The sequence below is a fragment of the Acartia tonsa genome, chromosome 1, assembly GCF_053477335.1.
Source record: "Acartia tonsa isolate MP-2025a chromosome 1, ASM5347733v1, whole genome shotgun sequence".
Taxonomy (NCBI): domain Eukaryota; kingdom Metazoa; phylum Arthropoda; class Copepoda; order Calanoida; family Acartiidae; genus Acartia; species Acartia tonsa.
In genome coordinates, this window is record NC_137260.1 from 13,766,261 (window position 1) to 13,782,171 (window position 15,911).

The 15,911-nt window shown below is 31.4% G+C and overlaps 3 protein-coding genes across 4 annotated transcripts in view; 1 reads left to right on the forward strand and 2 right to left on the reverse strand.

Moving 5' to 3' along the window:
- The window catches only part of Cbs (Cystathionine beta-synthase), a 34,444-nt gene extending 25,151 nt beyond the window's left edge, over positions 1–9,293 (reverse strand). The window contains exon 1 of one of the 2 annotated variants that reach the window (XM_080172278.1): positions 9,175–9,293. The gene's annotated coding sequence lies outside the window, so the exon portion shown is untranslated. Of the gene's footprint in view, positions 1–8,687; positions 8,812–9,174 lie in introns of those variants that run through there. The other variant, XM_080172269.1, reaches the window with a different exon arrangement.
- On the forward strand, positions 1,940–8,867 carry LOC145328557 (glutamate formimidoyltransferase-like). The gene is made up of 12 exons (XM_080172297.1): positions 1,940–1,987; positions 2,575–2,687; positions 2,882–2,948; positions 3,209–3,255; positions 3,598–3,703; positions 4,074–4,148; positions 5,047–5,119; positions 5,826–5,891; positions 6,775–6,851; positions 7,058–7,129; positions 8,141–8,226; positions 8,719–8,867. Exons 1-12 carry the CDS (start codon positions 1,943–1,945, stop codon positions 8,834–8,836), a joined length of 945 nt encoding a protein of 314 aa, XP_080028423.1. The 5' UTR covers positions 1,940–1,942; the 3' UTR covers positions 8,837–8,867.
- Positions 9,294–9,639: 346 nt separating the features above from the next.
- LOC145328565 (peptidyl-prolyl cis-trans isomerase FKBP5-like) lies at positions 9,640–15,626 on the reverse strand. Its single transcript, XM_080172308.1, has 10 exons — positions 15,572–15,626; positions 15,076–15,140; positions 14,030–14,083; positions 13,249–13,318; positions 12,270–12,316; positions 11,757–11,896; positions 11,152–11,221; positions 10,582–10,652; positions 10,261–10,328; positions 9,640–9,785 (listed from the first exon to the last, which is right to left on the reverse strand). The coding sequence occupies exons 2-10, from the start codon at positions 15,088–15,090 to the stop codon at positions 9,733–9,735; spliced, it is 588 nt and encodes a 195-aa protein (XP_080028434.1). The 5' UTR covers positions 15,091–15,140; positions 15,572–15,626; the 3' UTR covers positions 9,640–9,732.
- Between the last annotated feature and the right edge of the window lie 285 nt (positions 15,627–15,911).

Sequence of the window (15,911 nt, forward strand, 5' to 3'; positions counted from 1 at the left end):
ATAAAATCCTTATGATGAAAGTATCCCTTTGTATGAAGGACTAACAATACAAAATGTGATTTATAAAATTTCACCATTTTATAAAAGTTGTGTCTATCTAGAATGATCTGCCTTACAATAGTTTTCTTGATTGTATTTGGAAAATTAAAAAAACAATTAAGCCATGATTTTTAAAATCACAATTGTTGTGATAACAATAAGGTTATAGATTTATTATGATAACCCCTATACTGTAATTGGCTTTTCTACTTTTAATTATTTTGCAGAAGTCTGACTGTATTGTATGTTAAATATTATTTTTCTATTTATTTTTCAGATGCCTTATCCCCGCCCTAATTATGTCTACCTATTGACTTTTAAAAATATGTAAATATGCTTACTTAAAATGCATTGATTTTCTTTACTTAACATAAACTTGGTTTGTTTTAGATGTTTTTAAAAGCAAAGCTTTTCTATAAATAAGGTCGGTCTGTACGTCCGTCACCGACGGATAGCTTTTTTTGTTAATTTAAGCATTTAAGAATTGTCCTATCGATTTCAAACTTTGCATGGTGATTGCTTTAATAGTTAGGTACGATTTAGAAAGCGTAGCAACTCTATAATCAATACCAGAATGTCAGTACGTCCATTTTAAACATGTTGATTTTTTTCCATTTTTAACAACAAATTTTTATGTGATCTAATCATTCGATTGATCTGATTTTTGGTATATTGATCCCTGGGACAACAAAGTATAATGTTATAAGCGAAGCAACTCTATAATCAAGTCCTAAAAATGTAAGTATGTCCATAAACATTATCCTGTATGAAGCAGTTTTTCAACAAATTTATTTACAATTTTGCTTTGACTCTTATACATTTATATTATGATTATTCAGTTGTGACACTATACAAATTGTTCATGTCCATTTGTCCTACCGTTTCAGTGCTTCACTTTTATGGATGTTGTCATCCTAGTTTTTTAATATAATACCTAACTAATCTTTTTATCAATCTTTAGAATTTAGGTAAGATTTACATAAGCTCTAGTTTGTTAATGTCTTGCAGGGTTAAAGCTACCCTAAAGGGCTAGAATAACATTAGTACAGGGACATTAAGTAACTTTTTAGGAAAAATACAAATAATTGGGCTACATCTAAATATTTAAGTACTTAATCAATTATGTTGGAAATTAACTTAGACCTTATCTTATTCATATCTATATTGGAATGAAATATAAAGAAATTTTCCCATATATGCAATTCATGTGCAATGCATGTGCTAATAAATCTTGATATTGAAATAAAACAAGGATGAAAACATCCATATGAAGTAAAGCACAAAAAAGTTATTGTTAGACAAACGGACTGCGTGAGACATACAGCAGATGTTCAGCAATCATAAAAAGAGAGGAAGAAAAAAATAAAAATAGGATGGTAAATACATAGAACAGCATAATACCTTCATGTAAGAATTAACATGTTTTATCTAGAACGTTCAACAGTCAGCATAGCAGCTACGCAATTCATTTTTCACCCATTTTACCCAAAAACAAAGACGATAACTTAATAGTTAAGAATCTTAATGTAAAAAATATATATAAATTGTTTTTTTTCCCTACAATTTTAAGGGCATAGACGTCCAGGGGTGGGGTTAATGGGGTGTTTATCCCCTTCAAACTTTGCAACCCCTCATATTATCCCCTTCAAAATAAAAATAAAAACTTGGACGTCCCTGGTCATGGTCAAGGGATATAGGTATAAGACAAGCAGAAAAGTAAGGATGGGTAAAGGAGGAGGGTGTAATCATAGAATATTAACATCATGTCGGAATAGTGTACATACTTTCATTTAAGCATTTTGTAGAATAGCTAAAATCACTTAACTAGATTAGGAATATTCAAGCCTTCTTACGCCATTAGTGACAAATTCTGAAACTTGTTATAATTTTTTTCAGATTAAGAATGTCCAAGAAGAAGTTGTTAGCTTGTCTGCTAAACATTTCAGAAGTAAGAATTTAAGTTCAACTGATGCATTGCTGCATTACATTCATCCCGTCCGTTTGAATTTTAACTAAAACTATGAAGCTCTAAATTCTTTTAAAGAATGATCATTTAAACTTTCATGAAAATCGTAGAACTTGTTGGTATTGTGTACTACTATATATAGCATATTTTAGGTAGTATTTTTATTTAAGAAAAAAAGGGAAGGTATAGTCCCTTTCGTGACAACACCTCTTAAGGGGCGTTTCGTTGTATTTTCGCAGTAGCTTTTGATAGGTTATTTTAGGTTAAGTTAGGTTAGGTGATTGCCCCGCAGGGTTAGGCAATTGGTCCCACAGTGTTAGAGCCCTCCGCTGGGGCTTGAAATAGGAGAAAAACTGCTGTAAAAATACGAAAAAACGCCCCATAAGAGGCGTTGTCACGAAAGGGACCATACCTCCAAAAAATTTTGCTCTTTACTTGGATGACCCTGCCAGGTTTGCTGGCATCCTGTTCCCGCCAGGATATGTTAAAAAATGATTTTAAAAGTCATTATTTAAGGGTCAATCTGACCGAACTCAAAACTTCCAACTGATTTAGTTAATATATTTTAGGGAAGAGATGAACAAATAATCCAAACAGTATTGCAAGCTACAGTAAAATCAATAAGGACCAACAAAGTACCAGCTACAATTCTCAATGTTTTCTCAAATAAAGAATATAACAGGTTAGAGGCCAATTATTTTGAACATTCCAAACTTACAATCCATTTTTGTGTTATACAGTCTTTAAAAAATATTATGGTGTTTCTTTTGTTAGTAAATAGACTTATAAATAACTATTTAGTGATACATAATACACATATTTTGGAAATCTATAGGTTTGATCAATCCTTTGTAATAAATCAAGCATAAATTTTAGGACTGTTATTTCCATTAGTGGGGAGAAAAATGGGGTAAAATCAGCTGTTGCCGAAGCCGCTATACAGGTATTATTGTAGTTCAATTTATATCAAAGAAGAGTAACCTAATTACACAAAAAAATCTGAGATATTTTTTTGATTAAAAGACTTTATTATTAGAATAATTGTATTAACAAAAAAACGATTTTAAAATCTTTTGTTATTTCGTCTTTTTCAGAGCAAATTTCATTGTTTTATAACCCAGCTTCTCAAAAAATCAAATGTCACGTGACTTTTTTCAATTTATGTAATCCATAAAAATACCTATATCTTTTTATTAATTGTAGGCAAATAGCTTGATTGATATGAATAAACAAACTGGAACGCATCCAAGGTAAAAACTCTTTAAATCTAATTAAAATACAAAATAGTTGTCATTTAATTATCCAGGGAGGGGACATTAGGCTGTTTATTACACTAGTCCCCAAAGTTTTAAAATGTTTTCTTATTCGTTGGCTCAACAATTTTAGGGACTTTTATTGAATTTTGATTAGTTGATTTATTAAGTTAAGTGTGCAAACGTTTCCACCACTAATTGTAATCGGTAATGAATAATAATATGAATCAATCGGCCATTGTCCCGTCCTTTTAAATCCCTGAAATTATCACTTTAAATTCTTCTTATTATTAATTTTCTACACATTTAGAATTTGATTAAAATAACTTAAATGTTTAGACTTGGAGCTGTAGATTTGATACCAATTCATCCGCTGACTGCAAATATAAATTTAGAAGAATGTGGACATCTTGCTCATAACATAGCCACAGATATACTAGCAAAGGTAAACTTAAACACAATGGAAAATAAAAGAGCTGTGGCCTGAAAAAATGCAATTTTTTGAGGTTTTGATGGATAATTATGGTTTTGTAATCAAAGAATAGGTTAATCCTTCATATAAAAGTAAGCTTTTTTGTCTGTAGCTTAAGATATCGATAACTATTGAACCAATTGACATCTCCAGTTTAGGGAAGCATAGGCCCTGGAATGGTTAACTTTTTTTATAAATTTTTTAATTGGTAGGGTTTTTGGCTATTTTCTGCCGATTTACCCTTTGAATACGGAACCCTTAGATGCTAGGGGCGCAGCCTCTAGTGTTTTTATAAAGAAAGATTAGTAAGGAATCATTATTAATCGAAAATTTCTTAATTAAGGAACCAAAGTCTAGTTTCTTTTTCTATAGAAGTGCAGATGAACAGAAAAGAAGTCTAATACAAAGAAGAAAACAGGTAGAATAATTCATCATATTTAAAATCTATTCTTGATGAATTCTAGAGTAGCATAGCTACTCTACATGCAGCCTATTTATCATCATGTTTATAGTTTATCTATCAAAGAAGATGTCAAGTCATGATATTGCAATTATATTAGGTCCTAGTTTATTCAAAGGTAGAAATATTTCTAAGCGGTCATAATGTGTCTTTACAGACTGTTTTTTTGCTTTTCTGGTTATGTACATAATTGTCCATGTTGATCTTTTGGAACAAGTTTGGCAGTTTCCCTTAAAATGCTTAGTCGAGAAAAGACCCCCCCACCCCCCCCCCCCCTCCCACCTTATTTCAAAATAATCAGAAAATAAGGGGAGTAGTGAATATTTTACTTTGGGTTAGGTTAGGTTAGGTTGGGTACAGGGTAGCCCCGCATGGGCTAGAGATAACTCTTTGATGGATAGCACCACAAGACAAGGTTAAATGCATGTAGTTTCAATGGACATTGATACATATGTACATATTGATCTTGATTTTTAAGTTTAAAATATAAAGTCCCAAGTCCAGAAAAATAATCTTTGATCATAAAACTCTATGCAATGTTTCTGACTTATTTACTTAATTTTTTTTGAAAACTAAGTTACTACTATAGTAGTCGAAACATGAAGATTAAGTTTTCATTATTTTTCAATATTTCAATGTTTTGAGGTTTCAATGTTTACACGAACGAGTAGTTTTAGCAATTCTCATGAAGACTTGATTTTCCAATGTTTTTATTTCAATATTTTCATAGACATTTTTAAAACTCTTTAAATTGAAAAAAAATCCTCCAATAATGCTAATGCTATTCTTTCTAGTACTCCGTATAAAAATACTTTCAAGATTTTAAAATAATGACAAATCTTTGTCATACTCTTAGATTGGTTGGTTTAGCAGAAAAGTTGTGGATTCTCCAGATTTAGGTGTTTACCATTCCCAACTTGGAGTCACAGGTTTATATTTATTTTTCAACAGTTTATTTTAAAACTAATACTACTTTATTTGATTTTAAATAACCCTATAAGTTTTTTGACAACAGGTCAGGTAGAGAGGGGACAATGGAATGTAAATTACATTAGTATCTTAAGATTAATTCCCCATTTTCTTATTTGTTGGCTCTAAAACTTTGGGTACTTTTATTGATATTAGTTCTAAACTTGTAGTTTCACAATTTTTTAATAATTTAGATTTATAGACGGGGTTATTTGTTTATCATTATTTGGATTAAGTTTTCGTCCATTGTCTTATAATTTAATATCTCTGCTACCTAATACATGAAACATATTTTAAAATCATTTCACTGTCTAGGTATATATCATTAATATTAAGGGGGGGGGGGGAAGAGTTTTGACACATTTGCGTAAACCTGGAGTATAGGCTTAACCTTTGGACTGAGAGTTAGGTTATTAAATTTATTTTTTATTTTTACCTGTACAGAGACCACCTGGAGGCCTGAAGCTCCGTAACCTGGAGACCTATCCAAAAAATCTTAAAGTTGCGGGTATTTCATCATATAAGAATGATTTTATCTTTAATAACCTATCCTCTCAGTCCAAAGGTAAAGCCTATACTCCAGGATTACGCAAATTTGTCAAAAACTCCCCCCCTCCCTTTTTCTCTAAATTTTAGGTCATAGGAAACATTTTGTTTTATCTTTAGGAGTTGGAGCATCTTACTACATGACAAATTTCAATATTATTATCAATACACAAGATAGGGAAATTGGTAAGTAATTTTAATTATTCATTAATATACATTATTGAACATTTTTAAAATGTTTAAAAGATTTGAACTCCTTATTTAAGACAGAATTAATAAAATCCTTGTAAAAATTAAATGAAATGTTTTTTAAAGGAAGCCTGCAAGAAATACCACGCTTTAACTGCTGAAAGACTGCCACAAGTAGACCAAGTACCCCAAATTTAAAGCCTTCAGCTTCTATAACAAAAAAGTTCTAGGCATTTTAAAATGACATTTTATGTACATAAAATTTTTGAAAGAATTGCAATGCTCATGTTGAAAACTTTGAAATTAAACTACGTGGCCTAGAAACAAAATTATAAGCTTATTTTTGTCAAAAATTTAGGTTTCCAGTAACTAATTTTATTTTTACAATAAAAATACCCATTTTTATAGTCAAAATCATTAAAAAAAAAATAAGTTTTACTTGCGTTGTACCGAATGTACTGTAGCCAATCAGAAGGCTGAATCAGCTTAACAACCAATCACAGCTAAGCTTGTATTAGTTTACCCCTTTGTTTCCGCTATGATTTTCGTTTTAAAATGCAATCTAAATCGAATTTTTTTCATAGATTTTGACTATGAAATGTGGTGTTTTTATTGTAAAAATGTAATCAGTTACAGGCAATCTAAGTTTCTGACAAAGATAAGGTTATAATTTTGTGTCTAGGCGACGTAATTTAATATTGTTTTTTCTTTTATAAGCATTAGAAATCTTTCAAAAATTCCATTGTACATAAAATGCTATTTTGAAATGCCTAGAACTTTTTTGTTATTAAAGCTGAAGGCTTTAAATTTGGGGTATTGGGTCTTCTTGGGCAGTCTTTCAGCAGTTAAAGCGTGTTATTTCTTGAAGGCGTCCTTTAAGGTAAGAAAATATTGATCAGTATTAGAGAAAAATCAGGTGGATTTCAAGGTGTTTCAGCAATGGCTTTTGATTACCAGGTAAGAATGGAACAACGAAAAATAGACTGATGGTAAATAGGGATACTTTTATGATTTCTATTTCTTAAGTTCTTTCCTAATCATTTTTTATTTTAAACAAAATATTAGAAAATTCCAACAATTCACAATCTAACAGGTGAATAACCTTAATCATAACCTTAATACCTTTGACTTCCACTTTAAAGTGTTTTTTGATCTTTTTCTAGAATGGAATAGAAATAGCTTGTAATGTTGATATGTTCACAGAAACTCCTGCTAACATAGAACATGTAACTGAGGTACAAAATATTCCTTCAATTTTTGGTGTAGACCAACTCAGAAATCTGAGATAAAACAATAGCTGATAATTTAATGTACATCTCCAATTATGATACACAAAATTACCCTTGTAAATTACAATTAGTGATTAAACGTTTGAGCACTTAACTTAATGAACCAAGTAATTAATATTCAATAAAAGTCCCCAAATTTGTTAAGAATGGAAAAACGTCAGAGGTATTATAAAACTTTGGGGACTAGAGTGTAATAAACAGCCCAATGTCCCCTTCCTCCTTTATACTGCTGTTATACTGACGTTTTAGATATATTAAGAACTTAAATTTAAATTTTCTTTTCTAAAAACACATTCCATTGCAAAAAATGCGATTTTTGGTTTGAGTAAATATAAATTATTTCAAACTATGATGTAAATGGGGTATTCCTATCCAGTTTTTTGTTTAGAAAAAATATTCATTCCTAAACAAAAAACTGGATAGGAATATCATTCTCATTTAAACAAAAACTCATTTTTATGCTAAAATGTGGTTTAATTTTGGTTTTTAAATTTCATTTATTTCCCTGGTATCATTTTTCTTTCTTTTAGTAATTAATAAAAATTCTAAAATCTTCCAAAAAAAATTTAAAATCTTCTAAAAATGATACTAAGGATATAAATGATGATACCGGGGAAATAAATGAATATTTACATCCACTATTTAAGGGGTTGTTTATATGGGAATGACCATTTTTTCTAACAGCGAACCTATTTAATACCTTACTGAAACATTTTGTTTTAGTAAAAAACTCATTTCATAGTGATGAATGAGGGGGAAGTGGTTTAATGACTGCATGTCCCCATCCCAAGGACCCTGTGCATATTTTTAATTTGGTCTTTGAAAATCAACCAAAAGCATCAGGAATATTAACACAACCAAGTAGCCGAAAACAATTTGATAACCGAAAAAGGTTCCTGACAAGGGGATCCAGGTAGTTATCTGGTAATGCATCTATACTATAAGTTTCCTATCCAGGTAATGCCAGGAGTATGGAGGGCAAAATTTTCTTCCATAGAGGAAAAAGTAGAACAAATATGTACTAAACACAACATAAATATAAGGTATTGTTTGCAGACGCATAAAGGGAATAGTAGCTCACGCATTAATCCGTAAAACTGTGTGCAAGCTTCCAATCAAATGCGCTTTTTAAGTCTTACTTTTCTTAATGTTGACCAAACGCATAGTATAATCAAACGCACACCAACAGTTTGACCTAATAAGCGCATTTTACTGGAATCTTACTCGCAACTTCACGGATTATTGCGTTAGCTACTATTCCCTTTTTATTTCTTTATACTGTCCAAAGTCATCAGTTAAGCAAATCTGCATATTTATAGCGCAAATCTGCATATTTATAGCACAAATTTCCTTCCATAACCTTTGCTAAAAACACCCCCATTTAGCTATAGGTTTTTGTGGCTACCATGTAACACAGTAGAGACACTTTGGTACTATGACTGTAGGAAAATCATTTTATCATTATCATAAAAAAAACCAATTTCTTAAAAATCTTAAATTTTACCTTAATAAAATTTTAAATGTATTTTTCATAGGGATAATTCCATGGTGATTGGATTTACTCCAGAGGACGCGGCAAGAAGAACAGAACAAGCTTTACAAGATGGAATACCTGATTATTACCTTGATATTAATAATAAGAATATCATGTAATCTATACCTGCAATAAACTTTCCTTAAAGTATATTTGTTTTGATTTTTTAAAGGACAGGAATAGTTATCTATCGTATCGTATTATAGACATCTTTTCGCGGATATTAAAATAAAAATTATAAGATTAAAACCATTTTTGTTAGCCCAGAGTGGACAAAGGTTTAGGATAACAAAACGGGAATTAATTTTATGATTTTTATTTTAAAATCGGTGGAATGGAAACTTGTCTGTGTTACAATGCTATACATGATTTTTTAGTAACTTTGAACCGGTTCTAAACCAGCACATATTGATCGGTTTCGAAGCCCTACTGGAATGATGTTCATGATATGCCTCACCTGGCCCACGAATGACAGATGTCGTAGTTTGTTTATTCTTAGGATGGTCCATACATATTATTTCTTTAACATTTTACATTTAAAAACAACATTTTGAAAACTAGACCTGAAAATAATACAACAAAATAAAGAGTAGGTACTACTGTTTGATTCCTATACAAACACTGGCATAGTTAGGTAACATTATGATTACTATACAGAAACTTTAATTTTCAAAATAAAACACAAAATATTATGCTGTCTATAAAAAGAATGTCTCATTACAGAAACTTAAAATGGATGAAATACTAATATTCTACATTATATTTTACATTAAAAAATTGTCTTGAATGACAAATAAAGAGTTCTTTACAGAAAATCACTGGTTATTTAATCATTTTTATAAATTACACTATTGAAATACCAAAAGAGGTCTTTTAGGAATTAGGGACGTCCAAGCTTTTTTTTTTTTGGGGGGGGGGGTTAAAATGAGGTGTTTTAATGTTTAAATGAGGGGGGTTAATACCCATTTACTCCCATCCTTAAACGTCTATATTTGCAATTCAATAATAGTATATTTTAATCATCCATTTCAGTGTCTGTGATAACATCACTATCATCACCAGTCTCCTCTACTACATAATTTTTGTGTTCATACAATATCATAGGTATAACTTCTCTCAATTTAATCATCTAAATATTTAATTTATCGCCAATCCTAATAACAGGATGTCTTGTGTGTCTGTCAGTCCCAAAGAAAATTGCTAACCACTGAACCGATATGGTTCTCCTTTACAGTGTAGTGTCTCATAGGTCATGGGAAGGTTAATAACTGTATTAGGGGAGGGTAAGACGACTCTTCAAAGAGAAATCGCAAATAGAAAAAATGACCCCAACCCCAAAGTTAGAAATATATATTTATAATTTTCCCTTTAAAAAATCTCCCACTTATTATCGAAACCCTGAGGAGCTACCCTAACTAACATAAAGTAGAAAACACACGAACGAAAAACTACAATTTTTTAAATAAGGGGAGAGGGGTTGCGATGATCAACAAGGCATTTTGAAGGAAAGTTAATTGTAAATTACTTTGTATAAACACTAGACCTTCAGATTCTATTTCCCAGGGCTTTATGTTATCATCATCATAATCCTCATAGTTTGAGGTTCCAATCCTAACATAAAAAATGTAACTAAGAGTTCATCAGTAAAAAGTAAATGCCTCCAATTTTTATTCTTATTTTCTATGTCAATTACAATTACGTCAAAATAATGGACATGCTCAAATATAATACAGTTTGTTAATTATTTTTATTGTCTTAGAAACAAAATAGTCTTTCCAGGGATATAGGGATGGGAATATGGATCTAAATTCATTTTGTTGGCTATCCTAATTTCTTTGAAGTTTTCATTTAAAACTAAGACTACCTGTCTCTAGCGTGCAGCTCTTTTAAAGTTTCTCCATACATAAACTGAACATTTCTCATATCAGGCCTAACCTACAAATTAAAAAGAAAGTTAACGTTTCTAATATCGAAGCTTTTCTATTATATATTATGATCGATCCGTCCGTCCGTAACGGTTAACTCTATTCGTTTATTTAAACATGTTAGAATTATCCTATAGATTTTAACTTTGCATGAAGATTCCTAGAATATTTAGGTACGATTTAGAAAGCTTAGGATTCCAAGAGGAATTATCCCTAGAAAAAAATAACTCCTAACAAAAATTAAAATTTTGTTTTTACACAGAAATTGAAAATGGGGTGAAGGTCGATTCTCTCCTATCTCCTCCCCCCCCCCCCCACACACACAGGCATCAAGAGTCGTAGCCGCTAGTGTAATATTAGGGCCAAACTGCTACTTGATTTCAACTTATCTATCAGTTTGAATTTATCCTAGGTGTAACTAAATGGTCTCTAATATGATTTTTGTTTTCATTTGCAAATATATTGATTGATAATTAACACTGTAAATGTTTGAAAATTAAACAACATACTTCTAGAACTTGTTGAAAAAGTCTCAACGCAGATTCAGCATCCTCTAACATCAACTTTGCTTTCCCAAATCTAAACATAAACCTGGTATTACTTAAGTCCTAAAGAAACTTTAAATACTTGGTAGCTGTTTTACCATAATTATAAGTTTAAAAGGGTTTTATTTTGATGTACTTGAACTTGAAAATTAAATAAACTGCTGATCATGTGGCCAAACGTCTATGAAGATCGAACTATAAAAACAGCTTACGTACAGGTAAACATAGGTTTTTTTTAAGTTTGACGGATTATGGGTCCAGATTAACCATTCAGATATACTATCCTATCATATAAAGTAGTAAGTTATTTTTGTCTGAAGCTTTAGATTTCAATAAATACTAAACCGATTGAGTTTTTCAATTTAGGGAAGCTTCAAATAGGTTCCGGAATGGTTTTAGACTATTTTTTCAATGAAAACAAAGCCACTAGATTTTAGTAGTGCTGTTACTAGTATCTATTATTGCACTAAAGTTTATATTATTGAAAAATGTGACAGTTGTATAACTTTACTAGACAATCATTTGTAGGGGCAATTAAATTAGGACAGATGTCTAACTTCAAGTTTTACCTGTACATTGCCCTGATATCACCAGGACGTAGATCCAGCGCCTCTCTACAACAGGTACATGCTATTGCAGGTCGCATTATCTTGAGACTTGAACTTGCAAAATTCAGGTATATCTTGAACAACAATCTCTCCTGCTTTTTCTAAAAAACGGATTCACAAATGTTAGTATCGAGATAGAAATAAAAATTCGGAGTAACTCTCAATAATATTAGTGACATTTACCCCACTGATTCTAAACCTGCAGTACCTTTTCCCTGCGGGGCTGACCAGTACCAAATATAACCTAACCTTCTGAAGTAATAAACAAACAAAAACCATCCCCTGACCCCTGACCCCCCCCCCCCCCCCCTATTTTAAAACAATTTATTTCTCTATGGATAGACCATGTAGCCCAAACCTGCGATGTCCTAACCCTGCGGGGGCTACCCAGTACCCAATAAAACCTAACCTAACCTGACCTAAAGTAAGAAACAAAACAAAACCCTACACAATTAATAAATCTAAATTGAAAACCTGCTCTTTCTCATCCTTGAGTCTGTATCTGTTCAGCAATATGCTTGCTAATCACAATATAGTCATTAGAATAAATTAAAAAGGATGACAACATCCATAAAAGCGAAGCACTGAAACGGTAGGACAAACGAACATAAACACTTGTATAGTGTCAGAACTGAATAATCATAATATAAATGTATAAGGGTCAAAGCAAACTTTTAAGTAAATTTGTTGAAAAAACTGGATATTTATGGACATACTTACATTTTTAGGACTTGATGTTTTAGTTGCTTCGCTTATTACATTATACTTTGTTATCCCAGGAATCAATATACCAAAAATCAGATCAATCAGATGATTGGTTCACATAAAAATTTGTTGTTGAAAAAGTAAAAAAAATCAACATGTTTAAAATAGACGTACGGACATTTTGGTAATGATTATAGAGTTGCTACGCTTTCTAAATAGTACTTAACTACTAAAGGAATCACCATTCAAAATTTGAAATCGATAGGACAATTCTAACATTCCTAATTTAATGAAAAAAGCTATTCGTTAAGGACGGACGGACGGACGGACGGACGGACGGACCGACCCTAATTATAGAAAAGTTTCGCTTTAAAAAGGATTGTCACTCAAAATGCATTTCATCAATATTTACATGAAATGCATTTAATGATATATTTTTTTAATATAGCTACGAAACCGATTAATATCTGCTGATCTAGAATTGGTTCTGAATCATTGTAGGTATGCATTGTCGTATTACAGACAATTTTCCATGAATAGTAAAATAAAAACCATAAAATTAAAATTTGTACCCCCAAGGCCCGTGCTTACAAAACAGGCTTTAATATTAGAATTTTTCATTTTGATATCCACATAAAGATGTTTACGGTGATATAAATGACTATTCCACATATTTTAAAATCATAAAATCTTATAATAAGTGAGGAATCTTAACTAATTTTTCTGAATGTACTTTCTGATGATATTCCTTTTTCAAAGAACTGAGAAGCAGTGTACCAATCTGCATCCTTGTACATCTTTATGCCTTGCTTGTAACACTAAATAGTAAATATTATATATATAATCTGCATCCTTGTACATCTTTATGCCTTGCTTGTAACACTAAATAGTAAATATTATATATATATAATCTGCATCCTTGTACATCTTTATCCCTTGCTTGTAACACTAAATAGTAAATATTATATATATATAATCTGCATCCTTGTACATCTTTATGCCTTGCTTGTAACACTAAATAGTAAATATTATTATATATATAATCTGCATCCTTGTACATCTTTATGCCTTGCTTGTAACACTAAATAGTAAACATTTATATATGAATTATAACTTTTAATAAATATTTTGATTTTAATAACAAGTTTACCAAAAAAAATCACTATATCTAATGAAGAGTAAAATCTTTATTTCAAAACTGATTTTCGGCCAATCAACAAAGTAAAAGACTTTTTAAATTCGATCAAACAAGTAACCTATAAGCGCAACAATCCCCCCATATTTCAAAACAAATTGAAAATAAGAGGGATGAATTTTCCTGAGAGGATCTAACCCTACGGTTAGACCACAGTCCCCTAAACCTGCATGGATACCCTTTCCTAACCTGACCAAAGTAAAAAAAACACGGAAAATTTACCCCCTTTCCTTGTTTTAAATTTATTTTTGAACAAGGGGGGCTAATGTTTTCTATGCTCGACTGGGAACTTTGGGGGAATTCGCAAAAGAAATCTTTTTATGAAGTGATTTACCTTGACCGCTTGTCTGTAAACCTGGCGAAACTGAACCTGTCCGGATGCTGAGCCCTGTAAAACAAGAATGATTTCCTAAAAATTGATGCCTTTTTGAACTGAAATAATAAGCTTTTTGTCTTTTTGAGCATGACCGACAAACAGCCGGACAAAAAATAAATAGAGCAGATGCGCCTAAATAATAGGAATAATAGGAATCTTTTTGGGTACTTAAATAAAATAAGTCCCCAATGCCATAGAAATGACGAGAAAGCATTGACATTTTGAATTGGTAAAAGAAGTGAACACTGTATGACTTTTTTTTATCCAAAAAATCATAATAAAAACTATGCTATAATACTGTTTTTTCCGCGTATTTTAAACCGTTTAGTCAAATGCGCTTCTTAAGTCAAAATGTTTTTAATCCTTATACTTAAGTGACAGGATGTCTGTTTGTCTGTGTGTTTGTACCGAAGGATCTCGCTAACCGCTGAACCCATCTTGTTATCCTTAACAGGGTAGATTCTCATAGGTCCCGGGAAGGTTTATAACTATTTTGAGGGAGGGTACCACCACCCTCCCAAGAGAAATAATAAAAAATAAAAAAAAAATTGCGTTTCACTTTCTCGATTTAACAAAGAGAGTTCAACGAAACATAAACGTCAAACGCAACATAGACATATTTAAATATAAAAAAAAAACATTTAAAGTGCCACTAGAGGCCTCTAGGGGCGTAGCCGCTAGTTGTGAATAAACAGTTACGCACAACTTTACGGAAAATACGCAAAAAAATAACCCCTTTTATGGCATTAACAAAGCAATAACATACAAACTGAATAAATTACAACAGAAGTGTTTCTGCCAGCTAATCTTCTGATACCTAAGTAACTAACATGGAAATCACTAGTTGGTCAGCTCGTTCATCTAGTAGGAGGGTAGGGGCCGGGATGAGGTAGAAGTGGTGGATGGGAGGGGATAGTTATTTTAGCCAGCTAGAGAAAATATAAATCTGGTGAAATATCCAAGTAGTAATATATTGATTATGTGTGTAAACTTGAACTGATTACCTGAAACATATCCATCTGTTCTCCTTCCTCTGGTAAACTACTGATAACATGGTCTGCGGAACCAGCCTAGTTGCATCATTTAAATGGATCAAAGTAAATAGGATACTTTTATATGAAAAGTGAAAATATAGATTTTTAAAGTTTTAAAGCCTGCAGGAAATGAACAGCTTTCACTGATTAAAGACTGCCACAAGCAAACTTAATATTCTAAATTTGAAGCCTCCAGCTTTAATAACAAAAAAGGTATTGGGTTTACTTGTGACAGTCGTTCAGCAGTTAAAGCGGTGTATTTCCTGCAGGCTTCCTTTAACAATCAATATTTTAGATTTTACTTGTCCATGGATTGTGTTTTAGTTTATCGTATTAATTTTCCCTTTCATTGACCTGCTAGGTTAAACGCTTTAAAAAGTAATTTAGAAAATTATTCTTAGGTATTTTAAAGTCTGCAATATAAATTGGGTCATATCAAAAATCAATTTAAACATTAGTCCATTATCCTTGTAGAAGTCAATAAGCTGGATAGCTACAATAATCCTGGCTTTTCCTGGGATCCTATTTAATAACAATACTTTCTTTTGCAAAGATTACATATGATTATGCATTTTTTCTACAAACTTTAAAAAACAGTTTACTCGGCGCTTTCACACAATGTACCTTATTGAACACTGTTATTCTCATCCCTTATTTTCAAATAAATTGAAATGGGGGATGAGCCAGAGTTGTTTTCACTTTTATCAGATAAGATTAGCAGGGGTGTATATTCTACATGGGATCCCCTGCTCAGGGGGGGGGGGAATAAAAATAAGTGGTTGGAGGGACAAAAAATGTAAAAATTA

Coding starts and splice junctions, on each gene's coding strand:
- LOC145328557 (XM_080172297.1), top strand. CDS start 1,943: ATGTCCAAGAAGAAGTTGTTAGCTTGTCTGCTAAACATTTCAGAA. Junction 1,988..2,574: donor GTCTGCTAAACATTTCAGAA/GTAAGAATTTAA, acceptor AATATATTTTAG/GGAAGAGATGAACAAATAAT. Junction 3,256..3,597: donor CAAACTGGAACGCATCCAAG/GTAAAAACTCTT, acceptor TTAAATGTTTAG/ACTTGGAGCTGTAGATTTGA.
- LOC145328565 (XM_080172308.1), bottom strand. Junction 11,897..12,269: donor TCAAGGATGAGAAAGAGCAG/GTTTTCAATTTA, acceptor TCCGTTTTTTAG/AAAAAGCAGGAGAGATTGTT. Junction 10,653..11,151: donor TTTTTCAACAAGTTCTAGAA/GTATGTTGTTTA, acceptor TTTAATTTGTAG/GTTAGGCCTGATATGAGAAA.